A 19,296-nucleotide genomic window follows, 5' to 3' on the forward strand; every position below is an offset into this window, starting at 1 on the left:
TTTTAAGAACTAAGGGCTGGTTACGATTCATGGTGCACACAAACAAACCATACGTTCGGTTACATGAGCCAAATAACAGGCAAATTTCTGTCTTTTGCTTCCACACTTCTTCCTGTTACAGTTAGAGTTGTAGTATTTCTGGTCAGGTGATCTGAGGCAGCACAGAGACCATCACAAAAAAGTTGCTCAAGGTTAGAGATGTAAAAGGGCAATATTTACTTAAATATACATTCCAGTTGGGTAGGCCACTTAATATGATATAAACTATCTATTGCTTAAGTGTTGATTCTGGGGGAACAGTTTTCGCTCTGTAAAACTTACCAAGCAATGCTAAGTCAGCTCCTACTGCATGTAAATATATTGACAAATGACCCATGCATCATTCTACCCTCGTTCACCTGACTAACCAATAAGAACTAAGTGACTATATCATCACCACAGCTTTATTAATGGCCACAATGCAAAAAGCATCACACCGTTTTTGTAAAACATATATAATGCAGTAATCACAAACAACATAATATAGACTTGTCAGTCTGCCCTTCCACTACCACACTGAGCCACGATATCCTTCATCCAACAAATCTTTAGTTCAGAAAATACCTGATGCCAATTTGGGGCCTCTATGGTCCAACCATCTTCCAGGCCCTAATGCTTTCTAGTGCACCTTTTAGTACTCTGCTCACACTTTGTCACCCACCTTAGGGGTTTAACCATCCCACCTGACCTGATGTGGTATACCAGAACAGATTCCCCCTCCCAGGAGATCAACAAGGACCTGCCAAAACTGTGACCGTTACCATACAGCCATTTTATCTCCACAAATGTACCTGCCTTCTCCCCAAATCCCTAAATAGCTAGCTAATAACTGGTGTACCCCACTAACCCTCCAAGGCCACGTGCATGACAACTAAAAAAACAGCAAACCAGAAATTAACACCTCCAGAAATAAACTAGGGGAGGGAGGGTGGGGACCGTTCTTTCTGCTGTCCACACAAAGTGGTGGCTTGCCAAGCTTCCCTGTGTCTTACCTATATTCCCACTTCTCCCCTCTTTCACTAAGCCCACCTTCGTAAAGTAAGCTAACCTATCTCCTGCTAGTGATGCTGAGCTGGGTCATGTAACCCCTTCTCTGACCCTGCTGCTCTGGGGGCTCTCATGACAAATCTTGTGGCCCCATGCATATGGTTATGTAGCTTATGTGTGTAGCTATTAATTGGAGATTGGTATTATTACCCAGATCTACAGAGAACTACCCTAGTTGCTGTGTTCCATACAAATGTTAAAGTGGACCTGTCACCCAGACACAAAAATCTGTACAATAAAAGTCCTTTTCAAATTAAACATGAAATCCAATTTCTATTTTTTATTAAAGCATTCATAGCTATTGTAAGCTCATTTAAAAAATCTCAGCTGTCGGGGGGCGTGGTCTGTACGCGCGAGATGTAGCACGCATCTTTGGTGAGCTCCGTGCACTCAGGATACAAACCCGGCTCACAGGGGCGATCCTTCTCTCTAAAAGCCAGCACGAGCTGTCTAAACCTCGTACGATACAGCGCTGATGGGGAAAACAAGGAAGAAGGGAAGCCCAGCAAAACTTACTGAGTTTTTCTCGGCGATTGAAAACAGGCAACGGCAGAACAAAGATGGCGTCGCGCCGATAACTGCGCATGAGGATATGCGTTCCAGAGAAACATCGTCACAGGAAAGTGCTCTTCCTTTGGATATCCTTGGCGCTTCTGGCACTTATAATAAAGAAACTCCTCTTACAGAGGCTACAATGGTTTCCCTGCTGCACTCGTTTAAAGGCACGATGATGGCGGAATTGAAACAGATGATGACTGAGTTCCAGAAAGAGCTGCAACTCATAGGTGAGCGAACAAATCACATTGAAAATAAAATGGGGGAATACGCTAGATCCCATAACGATTTAATAGATGCCAATGATGCTCTGGAAGAGGAAGTAGTATCCTTAAAATTGAAAATGGCAGATTTGGAGGACAGGTCACGTCGAAATAACCTTAGACTGCGAGGTATTTCAGAAGAAATTGTGCCTGACCAACTGTGTGCTTTCTTTCAAACATTATTGAAAACCTGCCTTCCCACTCTAGGAGATAGTGACATTATTATTGACAGGATTCATAGGATCCCAAAGCCTAAGGGTATTCCCTCCTCCCTACCAAGGGATACTATAGTGCGGATCCATTTCTTTCATGTAAAAGAAGCACTTATACAACTCTCCAAAGCAAATTCTGGCCTTCCTGACCCATATAAGGATATCCTCGTATTTTCTGATTTATCTGCCGCCACTCTCGCTAAAAGAAGAGAATTTATCGGAATCACAAAAACTCTAAGAAATAATAATATCCAGTACAAATGGGGCTTTCCAGTTAAGCTCATTATTGTCAGAAACGGAGCCCAGCACATAGCAGCGTCTATTGAGGAAGCGTGCAATCTGCTGCAATCTTGGAACTTGTTAGACTCCACCGAATCTCCCTGTGCTACCCCTGCAAAGCGCAAACGACAAGTGACAAGTGACTGGATGATGACACCGCAGCGTACTAATCGCCATTCATCCCCTTAATGCTCTGGTTTCCCTTCTGGTGCTATCTTATTAACCCAGGAAGTGTTTTGCCCTACTCCTGACCTGAGAGCACGACTCTCGATCTCTGTATAATCTTAGCTCAAGCCCCTGAATCCGGCGTTTCGGATAAAGCAGCTAAGTCACTCCTATATCAGCTCGCTTTTAGTAGAGCTATTTGTTTCTGTTACTTGTTTTATTTTATTTTTTTTTATTCTTATTATTATGTTTAACGTTTGGCTCTGGTTTTTTACCTCAATTTTATTTTTCTTAAGGTACACGATGCCTAATATGTCAAGTTTGAATATTTGGAATTTATTACTGTTTCTTATAACATTGTATTTCAAATGCAAAGTTGCTCACTTTATTTCCAGTTCTGTGAGAAGAAGTCTTGGAATGTTCTATTATATCATATGTAGACACACTACTTGCTTTGAATGGTACTCTAAGGTTTTAAGATGGCGCAGAAATTCTGCACTTCGGGTTGCTTTATATCTACCACTGCAGTCTCTAGAGTTACTTTACAAGAATCATGGTGTTTAAGATCTTTTCGTTAAATGTCAAGGGGCTAAATAGCCCTTTTAAACGGTCCATGATGTGGTCCGAGATTCTGAAGTCTCAAGCAGATATAGCCTGTCTCCAAGAGACTCATTTCCATAGGAATAAAACCCCGAAATGCTCTCACCCACAATTTTCTACCATATATTTTGCATCTATGCTGGCAAAAAAATGTGGAGTCATGTTAGCCGTTAGAAACACTGTCTCATTGAAACATGAAAAGATTATTTGTGATAAAGAGGGGAGGTATCTTATACTAGTGTGTCACATTAACAATGCTCCTTATACCATAATGAATATATATGCTCCAAATCAGGGTCAAATTAGTTTTATTGAGAATGCGATACAGCTAGCTAAGAAAGAACAAAAAGGATCCTTAATCATTCTAGGGGATTTTAATAAAACTGTGTGTCCATCTGTGGACAGCTCATCCAATAAGAAACAAGCCAAATCAAGACTCGCACAAATTTTTCATAGAGAGGAGCTTTATGACATATGGAGAATTCAACACCAAGGTGACAGGGATTTTACCTATTTTTCTCCTGTACATATGATGTACTCGAGAATTGATCTAATTATCACAGATAAATGGGTATTACAACAAGTTCACAAGACAACTATTGGACATATCACCTGGTCTGATCATGCCCCAATAACGGCAGATATTTCAGAGGCCTTTAACTTAAAAAACCCCCGTATTTGGAAATTACATGCCTTCCGGCTTAAGAATAGTCAATATGTACAAGATATTCAAAAACATCTAGATGAATACTTTCTATTTAATGACAATGGGGAGATATCTAATATGACTTTATGGTTAGCTCATAAAGCATTTCTGAGGGGGATAGTTCTTCAAGTGGAAGCACGTATGAAACGAATAAGCACTACTAAACAAATTGCCATTCTTAACAAACTTTACACACTAGAGCAAAACAATAAAGACTTTCCCACCAAAGAGACCAGTGAACAAATACGACTATTGCAAAAGGAATTAAATGAGATAGCATTTACTAAGCAAACTTATATTTATGAGAAGTTAAAACTAAATTACTACCACCAAGGTGATAAAGCCTCTGCACTATTGGCAAGAAGACTTAAACATAAGCAAGCTACCCAAAGAATTCCGTACTTATTGAATTCTAAGAATGGAAAAGAGATGAACCCTAAAGTAATTGCGGATTTATTTGCTGCATATTACTCAGAGTTATATAATCTAAAAGATAGTACTGAAACAATTCAACCAGTGCAGGAGAAAATTGACGCATTTTTAGCAGAGAGTAAGCTACCCAAGTTAACTTCTGCTCAACTTGAGCTCCTTAACAACCCCATACTCCAAAAGGAAGTAGAATTTGCGATTAGTTCATTGAAATCTAACAAATCTCCGGGTCCAGATGGATTAGTCAATGAATACTATAAAATGTTCTCTCGAACTTTAGCTCCTTTTTTAACTAAAGCGTTTAATCAGGCTGCATTGCAAACAAATTTCCCACCTGAATTTTTACATGCAACTATAGTTACTATCCCCAAAGTTGGAAAGGATCCTGATAGGCCAGGTAACTTTAGACCGATCTCGCTACTAAACTCTGATGCTAAAATATTTGCCAAAATATTGGCTTTTAGATTAATTGATATTATTCCTCAGTTAGTACAGAGTGATCAGGTTGGATTTACTAAAGGTAGACAAGCACCGGATGCCACAAGACGAATCATTAACCTAATTGAATTAGTTGAAAGACGTTCCGTGCCTTCGATTCTTCTTTCATTAGATGCTGAAAAAGCATTCGACCGGGTCCACTGGGGTTATTTATATAGTTTACTGCAGAAGCTGGGGTTCCATGGCCTTATACTAAATGCAATTATGGCACTTTATTCCTGTCCCTCAGCTAGAGTTTTGTCATCTGGTTTTTTATCAAACGAATTTAAAATAACTAATGGAACTCGGCAAGGATGCCCTCTTTCACCATTAATATTTGCTTTAGTCATGGAACCCTTAGCAGCTGCAATAAGAGAGCATAATGATATTGAGGGTATTCAAGTAGGTGCACTTTCCCATAAAATTAGTTTATTTGCAGACGATGTTTTGTTAATTATTGCGAATCCTGTGAGGTCCTTACAAGCTGTACAAAATGTCCTGGATACCTTTTCTCAAATTTCCTATTACAAAATAAATGAAGGGAAATGTATGATTTTAAATATGGGGGTTACTGAGAGCATTGTTTTAACTATACGAAACATATGTCCTTACAAATGGAGCAAAAATTCAATCACTTATTTAGGTATACAATTGACCTTTCCAGTAGCACACATGATGGAGATAAACTATAGTAAATTGTACAATAGCTTAAAAATTTAAGCTCAATTCTATAACAAAACTGAATTTTCTTGGATAGCACGGATAAATATAGTTAAAATGATGCTCCTCCCAAAAGTACTTTATTTAATGAGAACTATTCCCTTAAAAATTCCCACTGATATACTTAAAAAGCTACAAGAGTTATTCCAGGAGTTAATATGGAAAGGTAAAAGGCCTAGAATAAGTAAGGATCAGATGTTTAGACCTGTTTTTCAGGGAGGTATGGGTGTGCCTAATCTGGAAGCATATATGAAAGCAACAGCTCTAGAATTTAGTAAAGTGTGTTGGAAAAATGATACCCAAAAACTTTGGCTAGATATAGAAAATTCCACTGTAAAGGGTACCACAGTTACTAACGCTTTAAGAGCTATAGCTATAAGTCCTGACTGTACTTTCCAAGCATTGTCAACAACTACCTACCTGTGTCAATTATGGCGAGAAATAACGAAACAAAATCACTGGTGGAAACATAATTTTAGGGATATAACTATTGATTCCGTATTTGCACTTCTGCCGACGCTTGAACTACTAGAGTGGAAAGCTAAAGGCATCTTGACAATTGGGGATATTTCAGATGACAGAGGTCTATGGCCTTTCCAACAAATTAGAGATACATTTTTGATCCAGAAACATAATTTTTTTCTATACCTCCAACTGAGACATATTATTTACCCATTTTTAACAAAAACTGAGGAGGCTCTGAGTGCCTTTCAGGTTTATTTAAATGCGGAACGTGGGAAATTTCGAGGAATATCTTTATGTTACAAATTACTGTCTACGACACACACTGACACCAAAGGAAGCTCTTTTTTGAAATGGGAAAAAGACTTGAATAGGGAATATTCGTCTGAACAATGGGAAGCCGCATTGAAATGGCCAGGTAGGGCTACCAAGTGTATTAATCATATTGAAATTAGCAGGAAAATCTTGTTGAGATGGTATCTAACCCCAATACAGCTGGCAAAAATTGATGATGTAAACTCTAGCCTGTGCTGGAGGAAGTGTGGCCAAAACGCTGATACCATGCATATGTGGTGGACGTGTACAAAAATAGAAGGCTTCTGGATTAAAGTATCGGATCTTATTCGATCAATATTTCCACAAATGGTTGAACTAAGTCCAGATATGGCACTGCTTAATTTAAATATGGAATCTCTGCCGTGTGGTAGTAGTGTGGTTGTTTCTCACATATTAACAGCCGCAAGATATACAATAGCCAAGAACTGGAAAGGTGTGCTAGACCCGCAGATACAGGAGGTTATAAATAGAGTTGATACTCAAGCGTGGATGGAAATTATGTATCAGAAAAATTTGGGAAATTATGCACAAGTTTATGACCATTGGAAGTATTGGTTGAATAGGATACGTATTAACCCTGCTGTCATTGTTTAGATAGATGCTGCTTTGTATAGCAATTAGTGTCTTACAAATGATTCTGTGATTGTGTGGAACCTTGCAATTTCTTAAGCTTTTATATACAATTGTACCTTGTATCCAATGTTTATACATGTACCTTGTAATTTTTCTTTTTGCTTTTCTTAAAACCAATAAAAATTACTTTTAAAAAAAAAAAAAAATCTCAGCTGTCAATCAAATATTGTCTGCCACTCCTCTATGCCAGTGGCATAGAGGTGGGGCAGACAATCACTTTCACTTTCCATCCAGCACTTCCTAGATGTCACTGCTCTCCCCACATTCCCCTGTTCTCTTTACTATTTAATTGTGTAGCCAGGACATGGGAATGGACATCGGGTCCCCCATTCTGGTGCACAAACAAGATTCTGAGATGATACAAGACTTGTCTTAATAACAGTGTCCACAAAATGGCTGCTGCCTGCTTGCTATAATTTTGAAGTCCCAGACTGAAGGAAGCAAGATTCAAATAATTTACATAGTGTAATTAAAGTTCATTTTGCTTGACTAATGTGATAAAATAGGATTTTGAATAATTTTTTTGGGTGACGGGTCCCCTTTAAAGTACCTATAATACATGATTGCAGGAGAAATAGTACATAGTAATAATATCTATGACACTGAAATGATCTGATCATCATTTTTTTTGTCTTTTAGATTAAGGTTATTTGCATTATGTGGAGCACCATGAACTCCTAAAGCGACTAAACGCATTCAAGCACTACAAAAAAAAAACCTAAGAATGTTTTGTCATCAATGTGGATCCAGTACAAGTTCATATTATTGCAGAGCAAAAGTGTGTCACTCGACAATGAAAAAATGTACAGTAAATAGGACACTCATAGAAGTAATATTGCTCTAATTTTCTGTATAATGGTGTTCTGGCCTATAGATAAATGGTATATGACTATTAACCTATATGGATGATTATCATTATTCACATCAGTCCATGTCTCAGTTGGGCTTAGAGTCAATAGTAGGAAAGACTGTAATTTTCTTTGCATGAGCACATTAATGAAAACAATATATTATTATTGCAAGATTGCCCTAAGCATTAAATATTTCATTGAAATAACCTTTTGCAATAATTGGTAAACCTCCATTTAAAAAACAAAATCACTTTTATTCTTCAATACTCCATGTGATTCTACAGCTGCTTTTAAAAAAAAAATGGACTGCATTAGCATTTAGCCAATATCAGTAACCCTTAGCTACTCATTTCCTAATATGTACTTTGAATATCATGTTTTGAGTTTCAGTAGAATGTTTGTACTATGTGTCCGTAATCTTTGGAACCCACCTCTGTTACAATAAGCGATTTAACTAAAAGGAACAGTTAAAAGACTGGTTTAGGTATAATTATTTATACGTCTGCAAAAGGAGTTTCAAAACTTAATTTTGGAAGGACTGGGTATAATTACTGGGCTGGTGGTTTAGGGAAATTAGTATGTATAATGGAAAATGTGTCTAAAGAAATCCGAAAGCTGTAATTAAATGATAGGGTTTCATAAATGTCTATACTTTACACGTTGAGTAAGCAGGGTGTGTTGAACAAATATATTTGACTTTCTTTTTTTCAACCATAAGTTGCTGGGCAAGATTATTTAACCCTCTAGTTGCCAGAGACCTGGCTTTGTGTAGCTGCAGGCGGTGGTGAAGTGGTTAAACAGGTACACCGTTCTCTTAACGTGCTATGCTTTCAAAAGAAAACATAACTAATAGTTTCTGTAAAGATCACACGTCTTTCCAACATCTGTTTTGAGTTTACTATGAAAACTGTGTCTCTGATCTCATGTGTTGAACTCCTGTATCTTTGCCACTGTCTATTTCCTGTGAAAAAATACACTGAACAATAATAGCTTTTGTTCTTAACCTTCCAACCACTGGAGCAGCTGAACAAATAACTTCCATGCTTTCATTTGAAATAATTTATTCCACGTATATGTTTGCGCAAAGTCGTTCCATTTATTGAACGTTTCATCGTTTAAAAATCAAATTGTGGGATTCAAACTACCGAAAACTGCCATCTAATGGTTTCCTGATGCTAAACTCTTTTAGGGAGAATTTTCTTGAAAATACATCATTTCAACTTAAGTGGAGCCTTGAAAAAAGAAAAAAAAAAAGTACCCTCGGCACTTAGCAACTTTAATGTATTGTACAAAAAACACATTTTAACCACTGTTTACTTTTTCTGTGTTTCCTTTTCTGTCACTGTTAATTATCACTGATGTTCTCTTTGCTTTATAGCTTGTGCTGCTGCCAATTTGACAGAAATTCCACTGTGGAGCTTTTCATTGTTCATAAATTTCAAGATGCAAATATTGTGGCATTATAAAGATATCGGATTTATTTGTGTTCAACTGCTAAATAAAACGGGCACTCACATAAATAAGAGCAGAGCGTTGCCTTCTAGAATTCCAGCGTCCCTTGAAAAAAAGGGTCAAGCTTTTCTAACAAGGCGATGACTACTTTATAGACTAATGAACTTAATCACTGTGCAGTAAAGCTGCAGTAAATCTAGTCATTTGAATAGATTTTTTAACCCTCTATAATGGTTTTATGCAATAGGGTCCTTAGGGCAGCACGGCATTTTCCAGTACCAATTTCTGAAATAACCCCAGTCGTTCATCAAAGAAGCCAACTGTCTTATAGCGGACACTATCTACTAGACATAGAAAGTTCTGTTTCTTTTATAATGCCAATACTTTTGTGGCCGAATAATTTTATGCAGTTCTGAAGCTACTATATAATGTTTCATTATTCCTGAGACACAAACAGTTGACCTAAATCTCCCACATAAGATTAAACACGGACTTTCTCAAGGCAGAAGCCAGTTTGTTTGGAAGTGCCCAAGCTGACTTTGCCTTTTCCCTTCCCTTTTTCTCAGAAAGTACACTTACAGAAATGTATATTATAGAGAATATAAAAGGCTAATAACTTATGCATTTCTACCACCGTTTTAGTCAGTTCATTGTCCAAAATGTAAAACCACATGACACCAACAGATCATGTGATCCTATATAACTCAACCAGATGTTGGTGCGTATAGGATTAGGTGGTGTATTAGAATGTGACTATCTACACTTCTTGGACCATTCAGTCAAGTCAGTGCAAGTCATTGATTGATACATGGAGATATACCAGATTGGCCCCATATATAGTCCGCTTTAGGAAAGATAAAACTTTTTTCATGTGATGTCATATGTTTCTTATACAAAGTTAAGGGGCAGATTTATTATGTGGTGTAAACTGAATAATTGGCCAAACATCCAGGCATCATCATGTAAAAATGGTGTTAACATGGTGTACATTTTTTTAAAAGCTTTTTCTTTAAAACAATTTCCGCCAGAGCTTACTTATAAAGGCCTGAAGCAGTGTAAAATAATGGCAGCAAATCTGGCATTCACATGGTGTAAAATAAAACACACCTTGATCATTTCAACATTTGTTTTGCACAGACATGTTTTTTGGCAAATTTAGTTTTACATATGATAAATAGGCCACTAAATGTTTCTACTGGTCAGTAGGAAGGCTACACTTGGGGGCACATTTACTTAGCTCGAGTGAAGGAATAGAATAAAAAATACTTCGAATTTCGAATGTTTTTTTTGGCTACTTCGACCATCGAATTGGCTAGTTCGACCTTCGACTACGACTTCGAATCGAACAATTCGAACTAAAAGTACTGTCTCTTTAAAAAAAACTTTGACCCCCTACTTCACCACCTAAAACCTACCAAACCTCAATGTTAGCCTATGGGGAAGGTCCCCATAGGCTTTCTAAGCTTTTTTTGATCTAAGGAATTTCTTTCAATCGATGTATTAAAATCCTTTGAATCGTTTGATTCGAAGGATTTAATCGTTCGATCGAACGATTTTTCCTTCAACCGTTCAATCAAACAAATTGCGGTAAATCCTTCGACTTCGATATTCGACCCTAAGTAAATGTGCCCCTAAAAGTATCACATCAAAAGTAGCTCATTTTAATCTGACCTCAAGTAAGTGCACAGTCTATAGTCATTTGATAAGGCTCTGAATTTAAAGTAGGCTTCAATTTCTGATTCAATAGATTTGTCTGTTTCTTGTAAAGACTTTTCATATTTTTCCCCTCTGCCTCCCGATCCAGTCAGTGGTTTTGCAACTCATGATGCAAACATTCATGAAATGTGCATATTCTAGAGGCCATGACCCTTAAGCAAGTGTTGTAAATGCACCTGACGCAGACCAACAGTCATTTTTACACCATAGGTTTGTAGACAACCTCTGCTAAGGATCATCTCTGCCTTTGGTTAAAGGCCGCTATATTTATATAGCCCATAACCATGAACCATTTCGGTTGTGCTGTGGTAATGGGCTGTGATACAGAAAAACAAATTGCGGGAATGATTAAATTATCATTATATTGCTTGTATTAGGATTACCAGATCACTTGAAAATTCAGGGACACATTTAGAAAATTCAGCTAGAAGGACCCCATAAATTGCAATCTCATTTAAATGCAACATGTATTTTTAAGAAGTGTCCCTGAATTTTCAAGTGATCGGGTATTTATTAATGGCAGCAGGAGGTTGGGGTGGAGCTGTTTAAAGGTATTATGATTATAATAACTCCATGTATGCAGCAGGGTAACACTGTGCTCGGTTTTGCACTAACCCCAGGGATCGCCGCTGGCATGTACTTACCATTTAAGATATACTGTAGCTTTGCCCTTCCTAGGTTTAATGGTTAAATTATTGTCTCTTAATGTTAAGGGCTCTAATTCCCCAATGAAAAGGCGGCTAATATTATCGGAGCTGCAAAAACAACATGTGGATATAGCATTATTGCAAGAGACCCACCATGCGAGCGGCGATGTCTGGTGGTTACAAAATTGCCACTTCCCTCATTGTTACCATGCCTCGAATCAAAAGAAAAAAGCAGGGGTGGCGATCTTAATTAGCAAGCGTATACCTTTCCAACTTATGCGAAAAACCATTGACCAAAATGGACGTTACATAATTTTAGAAGGCAGCTTAGAGGGTACTTCAATTGTTATTGGGAATGTTTATGTGCCCAATGTTAGACAGATTCACTTTGTGCAACTGGTGTTAAATAAGCTTAATTTATATCAAACACAAAAGCTAATAGTTGGCGGGGATTTCAATATGGCAGTCTCCCAACTGAGAGATGTACTGCGACCTACGGCCTCTATGGTGAGTAGTGAAACCGATCTTAGATCCCGAAACTTCCGGAAAATACTCAGGAAAGCCCTACTAATAGACATATGGAGAGTCAAACACCCTCTACAAAAGAGTTACACTTTTTATTTGCATCCGCATAAAACTTTTAGCCGTATAGATTATTTCTTCGTCTCTCCTCAATTAAGCACCCCACATATCATAGCGGATATTGATCAAATTACCTGGTCGGATCATGCCCCCATTATTTTGGACATACCTCAATTGGCAAACACTCCCTCCACGAATGTCTGGAGACTGAATGAGTCCCTATTAAATTCGATAGAAACCCAAACGATTTTTCAGGGGAAATTACAAGAATACTTTAAATTAAATGTGGGATCCATCCAAGACCCAACTATATTGTGGGAGGCTCATAAAGCTTGTATTAGGGGAGAACTACTAGCTTATGCAAGCACTGCTAAAAGAGAGAGGATTAAAGTGGTGAATGGCATGAAACGCTCACTTCACCAATTAGAATACAAATATTTTCGCTACCCAACACGAAACCTCTTACTTAAAATACAACAATTGAGAAACGATATTAAGGATAAAACGATCCATAGTGTAGAAAAATCTCTGCGATGGACACAGCAGAGGTACTATGAATTTGCGAATAAATCGCATACCATGTTGGCTAATAAGCTACGGGGGGAGAAAGCATTAAGTACCCCTTTAGTAATACAATCCAAGGGGAAGCTCGAATCCAACCCGGAGGGGATTGTAGAATGCTTTCGGCAATATTACCACCGATTGTATAACCTCCCTCAATCCACTAAAAATCCGACTGATGCGTATGACAGTTTTTTGAAGGAATGCCATTTACCCACTTTAACTGATATTGAAAACGAAATATTAAATGCACAGGTAACAGAGGAAGAAGTAACCGAGGCTATTAAAAGCTTTCCCACCAAGAAGGCACCGGGTCCAGACGGTCTGACATATAAATACTATAAGGTGTTTCAGGGTGAGCTCCTACCGATTATGCAATCCCTGTTTAATGACTATTTACAGGGGACCCCTATTCATAGGGAAACACTAAAATCTTATATCACTGTGCTTCCAAAAGAGGGGAAAGACCATACCTCTTGTGCAAACTATCGGCCTATCTCTCTTTTGAACTCGGATCTGAAAATCTTTACCAAGATTTTAGCGAACAGATTGAATCGGATCCTTCCACGCCTGATTCATCTGGATCAGGTTGGATTCATTAAAAATAGGCAATCGGGGAATAACACGAGGCGGGTCATAGATTTGATTGACCATATCAATAAAACATTGGAGGAGATCATCCTGTTAAGCCTAGATGCCGAGAAGGCGTTCGACCGTCTGGACTGGGGCTTTATGTTTGCTACTTTAGAAAACATGGGCTTTCACGGTCCTTTTTTGAGGGCTTTAAGGTCGCTCTATGCCAAACCGACAGCTATTGTGAAGACTGCAGGGTTGATCTCACAACCACTAGTTATTAGCAATGGGACCCGACAGGGGTGCCCCCTTTCCCCTCTCCTTTTTGTACTCTGTATAGAGCCATTGGCTGCTCGCATTCGTAATGACCCAAACATACGGGGAATCAAAATCAAACAACAGGAGTATAAAATCTGTTTATATGCTGACGATGTGTTATTGACCGTTGCGAAACCGTTAATATCACTTCCAAACTTACACCAAATTATAGATCAATATGGGCAGCTATCCGGTTATAAGATTAATCAAACGAAAACTGAGGCCCTCCTGATCCATGTCCCGGACCCTAGATTGAAACTGCTAAAGCTCAACTTTAATTATAATTGGCGGAAAGATAATATCAAATATTTGGGAATATATTTAACTACCAGCTATAATACCCTATATAAGTCCAACTTCATTCCGCTATGGAAAAGGATTCATGCAGATTTAAACACTTGGCAGAAGTATAATATTTCCTGGTTTGGTAAGATGGCATCTATAAAAATGAATATATTGCCCAAGGTGTTATATTATTTTGAGACACTGCCCATACCTGTCCCTCGTATAGCATTAAGACAGTTTCAAAGTGCCTGTCTTAGGTTCATTTGGGGCAGGAAACGTCATAGAGTAAAAGGGGAATTGCTACAGACTAGCCAATCGCAGGGGGGCATCGGCTTTCCGGATTTCCATAAATACTATTTGGCGACCCACATGCGTCAGATTATATATCTGTCACAAAAGGAAGCCTACACAAAATGGGCGGAGATTGAAATACTAGCTTCTCTGCCGCTACATCCTAGCACATTATTTTGGGGGATGGCTATGAAATGGGACATGAACACTTTGCCGAAAACAGTGCGATTTACGTACCATTTATGGAACCAAAGATGTAATAGATTGAACCGGAAAGGGTCTGCATCCCCCTTAACACCATTTTTGTTTAATCCGGCCTTTAGTATGGGTGTGGAGGGGCACTTTATTAGGATGTGGGAACATACTAATGTCTTTCAAATATATAAGCTGTTTGATTCCAAAACTAACACATTTTTGGGGAAAACTGAGTTGATACAGACCTATCAGCTGCAAGGCATGAGGGACTACATGTATTATAGGCTGCGGCATTATGTAAGCTCCTTATGCCCGACTCTTACGAAACAAACCCCATTGTACTTTGAAAATCTCTGTATGCATATGGTAACGAGAAAAAAGTTGATTTCGACTTTATATAATATTCTTAATGAGCGGCACGTGGAGGAGACACCACACCCCTACATGATCCATTGGGAATCAGAAATAGGCACTCCCATCTCCATAGAACAATGGGGGAAAATCTGGGAGAATGCAACTAAATCATCAATATGTACCACCATGAAGGAGAATATATATAAAATTTTATTTGAGTGGTACCATACTCCTGCTTTGCTGCATAAACTTTTCCCAGACACTTCAGCTAATTGTTGGCGTTGTCATCAAAGCCCGGCGACGCTATTTCATATTTATTGGACTTGCCCAATTATAACACCACTATGGGACACAACGACCGATATATTATCAAGGATCACTTGCCTAACAATAGCGAAAGATCCTCTAACCCATCTATTGGGGCTACCGCTTGGGAATGTCGGCAAACGAATTCAAAAAGTCGCACGGAATATACTGATGGGTACACGGTGCTTGATTGCGGCCCATTGGAAGGTGCAAACGGCTCCAACTACGCTAGCTCTAGTGAACAAAATACAGCAAATCAGGAGAATGGAATATTTAACTGCCCTGTTACACGATAATTCAACGTCCTTTATAGAGGACTGGTATCTTTGGGATTCATATCATGACCAAATTCCACGGTGAACCATGGATTCTCGTGGGGGGGGGTGTGGTGTCACTCTGCAACTATAATGCAAGGTTCTTTTCTTTTCAATACTTGATTACTGTATAAAGGAACAGTTTACATGTATATATTATTCTTGATGGTCTTGCATGTCTAGGGTTGTACTGGATGTGCGTGGGAATATGATGCTCCCCTTCTCTAGTGGCATCTATTTATGAAAATGTAACAGATGCACAGTGTACCTTTTGTTATTTGTCACAGATTGTAACATTGGGGTTCATTTTTGTATCCTTCGCATTATCTTATTGAGGTACGTTTTGTCTTATGCTGTCATGTATTGTGATTTAAAACCAATAAAAAATATGGTTAAAAAAAAAAAAAAAAAAGATATTATGATTTATGTACGTCAGTTGTGAATTTAACTCAAAAGAATTGTGAACATGGAAGTTTCTAAGCAGTGTATTGGTCACCTCTGTTAGTTAGATAAATTATATTCAGCTATTTTATGGCATCTCATATGACATGTTCCACCAGTCGGGTCTTGAGAGCCGTGCAACTCTGATTCTTTTTGTACAATTTGCTACATATATCTGTGTATTTGTTACCTAATATGGTTGAATTTCAGGATACACTTTGTTAAACTGCCGGGGGCCGATCTACTAACATCCAGGAAAGATGTCAACCTTTTTTCACTGGGGAAAAGCATGTCTATTGTCTTCAATTTAGTTTTACTTGTATAAAAAAAATTAAAAAGGGTGATGCATTGAAAAGCATGAAAAAAATATTTCTTGATTGAAACTTTCTTATAAGAAAGTAGAATAGAATCAAATTTTGGCAAATTTGCAGTAATTTTGCCCATAGTTAATAAGGTGTTCTATGTTCCTTTTCATAATCATGTGGACCTTGTTTAATTAGAGTGGGAAAAGTGTTAAATCTGCAAATCTGATTAATATCCCATGCTTTTGGCCCACAATGCATTATTCAAGTGCCTTTGTAAAAACCATGCAAGTTCCAACTACCACTAGGCACAAGCTATCCTGCAGATTCATTGTCGATACTTGCCGAAGCCATCAAGATTCATTATTACTATGGGCAATAATAGTTTTTTTATACTTTTCCATATGGACTGGAAGTGCTTTATGGATTCCAGTGATTGTTAAAACTCAATATGAATCAGTGGTCCATAATGCTCATTAGTAAAAATGCCCCCTTTCTCTATATTGGCTTTAAATGAGTGTTTTGGTTAATAGTTTGCAAAATGGCAATATTGATGTTAACACAGACAGGGTGTGGGCAGTCACCTACACATCCTCTATTTCAGTCACTGCAAAATAATTAGCTTATAAGAACCCTCATCTTAAGTGTGCTTTGTCACCCGTGGAACACCCTCCCTGTGGCCAACAAGGCCAAAAAATAGTTTTTGGGCAGTGACTATGAATCGCAATGGGTTAACCGTTGAACAGTGGGATCTTGAAAAATGCCTCCCTAAATTTGAGTGGTTTCTTCAGGTACTTTGTTCCCCTGTGGTAGTGTGATTTTCCACAGCAACATCCCCCCACCCGCATGCTATAAATGAGACTCTGGGACATTGGAAATATTGTAACTTCTGTTTGTGTTGATCTTTTCTTTCAACCATTTTTATTTCTCTTTAACCAGTAGTTTGTACACTCTCTTCCTTACAACCAGCCAGTACATGGAATATGTCTTGTTTTTTTTTCTTTTGTTCTGTCTGCAATGACCTTGACACTATTTGTTGAAGCATCTGAAGCAATTATGTCACAGAATGTGATGGAAACCGATGGCAGAAAGCAGACAGAATTGCATGAATTAGTGTAAACAGCATGTGCTGCTTAGCAGTATTAGCGGGCAGTTAGATTTTTAATCACGGAAGGCACACAGTAATTAAATGTTGACACACAATTACAAAATATATTGGATAATAAAGCAGCAAAGCAATGGGAGATATAAGAAAACATATTTTCTGGGTGGAAAAAAAGCGCACCCGATGCTCTGTCATCTGAAACTGTTCTTTATGAGTGCAGGGTGAAGGTCAAGGATGTATCTTAACTCCATCAATCCTTTGGACAGTTACAAATGACCTTTCACTTTCCGTGAGACATTCAATATTCTGAATTGGAGAGATACATTTTCTGTGTTTATTAAATGGAAAAATTGAAGCCTTTTTATAGTGCACACAGTGTAGTTAGGTTGAAATTTTTCTGAATGTGCATTCAAGCTAGTTTCTCATTAACATGGAGAGGCCAACAGATGTGCTTTATATTTATATACACATTTTATATGTCTTCAGAATATCTGGTTTAAACAATGCTTATTAAGCTTACCTTGGACATTCTTTTACTGTGTGTTTATTTTTTTTAGAAGTTTCTCAATGCACCATGTGTTAATGCTTGATTCCATACTGTAGACCGTTGGGTCTTGAAGTCCAGTTAGCAAAGCTTAGAAACACTGCTATAATATGTAAAACTGCCCCTCAAACACAATGTCTTTTCCTCTAATACCTGTATTTCTCTCGTTATCAGCTGAAATCTGAAATGCTTTCATCAGCACAGCTCCTGTTGTTTCTATTCAAACATTTTCTGAAATTGTTTTCCTTAGATCCATGACAAAGAAATGAAATGCGAGGCTCTACAGAAGGAGCTATTAAAAGCTCAAAACCAGTACTCTGCATGTTATGATGAGGTAATCAATTTTAATTGCCTGGTTTGTATTAACCTTTGCATTTTCCCCTTATCCCTTGGCAGTAAAAGCACCTAAAATATACATCTAAAATTAGGTATCCTGTTGTGATTGTTTATGGTTTGTGTTACCTTTTGTATTGTTTCCATGGTGGTTTGCCAAATATATATTTTAAAATATGGTTCTCTTTTCTTCTTTTTGTTTGAAAACAAGCATGCATCTTAATGTTAGAATGTTTATGACCAAACAGAAACCCTTTCAAAACACAAAGGCCTACAGTCATTTAGCAGTGTGTATTGCCAAGAGTTTCATGTTGAGTTTGCAGATTCCATAGTGTGCAGACACATTTTACTGTTAAAGGGGGGAAAAGGGCAAAGAATAGTAGGAACGGAAAATGTATGTTAGTCTCTAACATAATTATCTATCTGTACAATTTTCCAGTAACAGAGATTAATTTCTTAAATATATGATAATTCTGCACTTTACCAGGGGAGTTGTTGGCACCTTGTCCCTCTTTATAAGGGCCTTATATACAGTATATGTATGAGGTTTTTAACCTGTGTTCCCATGAGTGATCTTTTTTGAGCATGTCAAAATCTGTATTGAGCATTTACATTCACTTATGTTGGTATAATGGTCATAAAGGAGACTTCTGACAGTCAGCACCTGTGGGCAGGTACATATACCCATGTGAAAGAGTCCAAAAGGAGCATTGGGTGTCTTATTTCATTGGGTTTGGAATCACTTAATATATTGCATTATATAACCACCCCCATGACTTTTTTGATAGTGTTGAAATATGTGCTATTAATAATAATAATAACAAGAAGAAGAAGAAGAAGAATTCTATTTCCAGTATGGAAATCCCTTAACTGGAAATATGTTATCCAGAAAACTCTGAATTACAGAAACACCATCTCTAAATTGTGTTTTATGCAAATAATTCACAAAACAGTGCCTTCTGTGTTTTCCTGACTAAGCTGCATGAATCCATATTGGTGGAAAATCAATCCTATTGGGTTTATGGTTTAAAGTTTTTAGCCAACTTAAGGTATGGAGATCCAAATTATAGGAAGAGCCCTGTAAAAGCCAAGATCTTAAGCAATCGGTTTAACAGATTTCTATACAGGTGTGGGACCTGTTATCCAGAATGCTTGGGGACCTGGGGTTTTCCAGGTAAAGGTATTTCCATAATTTGGAGCTCC

At 37.9% G+C, this 19,296-nt stretch overlaps 1 protein-coding gene across 4 annotated transcripts in view; it reads left to right on the forward strand.

Moving 5' to 3' along the window:
- The window catches only part of LOC108719304 (polyamine-modulated factor 1-binding protein 1), a 322,584-nt gene that overhangs the window by 126,542 nt on the left and 176,746 nt on the right, over positions 1 to 19,296 (forward strand). For all 4 annotated transcript variants that reach the window (XM_018268087.2, XM_018268088.2, XM_018268086.2 and 1 more), the window contains one exon: positions 18,011 to 18,094. In XM_018268087.2, coding sequence (XP_018123576.1) covers positions 18,011 to 18,094 — 84 coding nt within the window. The remainder of the gene's footprint in view (positions 1 to 18,010; positions 18,095 to 19,296) is intronic.

Source organism: Xenopus laevis, chromosome 6L (assembly GCF_017654675.1).
Source record: "Xenopus laevis strain J_2021 chromosome 6L, Xenopus_laevis_v10.1, whole genome shotgun sequence".
Lineage (NCBI taxonomy): Eukaryota > Metazoa > Chordata > Amphibia > Anura > Pipidae > Xenopus > Xenopus laevis.